Source organism: Frankliniella occidentalis, unplaced genomic scaffold (assembly GCF_000697945.3).
Source record: "Frankliniella occidentalis isolate FOCC.00 unplaced genomic scaffold, Focc_3.1 Scaffold74, whole genome shotgun sequence".
Lineage (NCBI taxonomy): Eukaryota > Metazoa > Arthropoda > Insecta > Thysanoptera > Thripidae > Frankliniella > Frankliniella occidentalis.
Genome location: NW_026267204.1, coordinates 43,541 through 44,994, shown reverse-complemented (window position 1 = coordinate 44,994; position 1,454 = coordinate 43,541). Strand labels below are relative to the sequence as shown.

General features: G+C 56.9%; 1 protein-coding gene across 1 annotated transcript in view; it reads left to right on the top strand.

Moving 5' to 3' along the window:
* The window catches only part of LOC113214362 (pikachurin), a 15,374-nt gene that overhangs the window by 2,713 nt on the left and 11,207 nt on the right, over window positions 1–1,454 (top strand). Inside the window, exons 3-4 of the mRNA XM_052268709.1 lie at window positions 153–330; window positions 723–1,086. Coding sequence (XP_052124669.1) covers window positions 153–330; window positions 723–1,086 — 542 coding nt within the window. The remainder of the gene's footprint in view (window positions 1–152; window positions 331–722; window positions 1,087–1,454) is intronic.

Here is a 1,454-nt window from a genome sequence, read left to right as displayed (position 1 = left end):
GAGGGTTAAAAATCATTAAAATTTAGAAAAAAGACAGAAAAAAATCAAGGAAAATAATTGCCCCAGAACGCGGTGTAAGCTTGAATTCACAGTGAAGTACCCCTCCCCGAAATCACCCTTCTTTGGTCTCACGCCGACGCCTCCGTCCACAGGGCCTGTTCTCCCGCATCACGTTCCGCGAGCCGCTGTTCCTCGGCGGCCCCGGCAACACCACGGGCCTGGCCGGCAAGCTGCCCGTCGACCGGGGCCTGCGGGGCTGCGTCCGCCACGTCGAGGTGAACGGCCAGGTCTACGACCTGAGCGAGGACGCGATGCAGGGCTTCGACGTGGGTGAGTCCGCCTGCCAAAGCAAACGCCCCCCACCCCCGGGGGGTGTCCCGTGCGCGCCGAGGCATAGCGGGGGGTCGCCCCGCTCAGAGGAAAACCATTTCAGGTCCGATTTCATCAAAACTCGGAAAATGTAAGGCTATTTGAATAGAAGTCGGATGGCGTTTGAATTTTTTTCCTGAACTATATGTAGCGAAACGGACAAAGTTTTGGTAAGGGTTACAAATCTAACTGTAAAGTTCAGGCAAATTTCAATTGCCATCCGACTTCTACATACACCTTCAAATTTTTCGAGTTTCAACAGAAGTCGGATTTTTACACCTGAAAAGGTTCGTCCTGGACGAGTTGTGTATCCTCCAGCGATTGCGATGCTTTACCTGACGCTCCCCTTGCAGACGAGTGCCGCGCGGACCGGTGCAGCAAGGTGCCCTGTCGGCACGGCGGCACGTGCGTGACGGAGCGCGACGGCCCGGCCGTGTGCCTGTGCCCGCTGGGCTACTCGGGCGAGCTCTGCGACACGCGCGTCGACCTGCTCGTGCCCTCGTTCAACGGCTCCAGCTACCTGCGCTACCCGGGCCTCGGCGACACGGCGCTGTCCTGGCTCGACCTGCAGCTCACGCTCAAGGCCACGGCCGCGGACGGGCTCGTCCTCTACAACGGGCACCGCGCCGACGGCCACGGCGACTTCATGGCGCTCGCGCTCGTCGACGGCCACCTCGAGTTCAGCTTCGACCTCGGCACCGGGCCCGCCACCGTGCGGTAAGTAGAGATGTGAAACTGACAATGTTCGGTGTAAAATCAAAGGAACTTTATCGCATTTTCGTTTTACTTTTTTTATTCAAACATTGTAAAATCATGCATTTTTTATGTGTTATTAAATAATTTTGTGAGAATCAAGCTCGCGATCTGTGAAATCCGAGCCCGTAGACGCTTCCTGCGTTTCGAACTTCGTTTTTCTCGCGCAAAGATTGCATCGCATAACTGGATACCTTCCCCTTGGTGCGCAGGACCCCTCCCCCCTTTCCCAAATCCCTGCTGCCCCGCCGGTTGCCTCCAGAGAGCCCGGCGGTGACACTGAGGATTACCCCCTTCCCCAAACACCCACGCCCCACCACCACCACCACTTC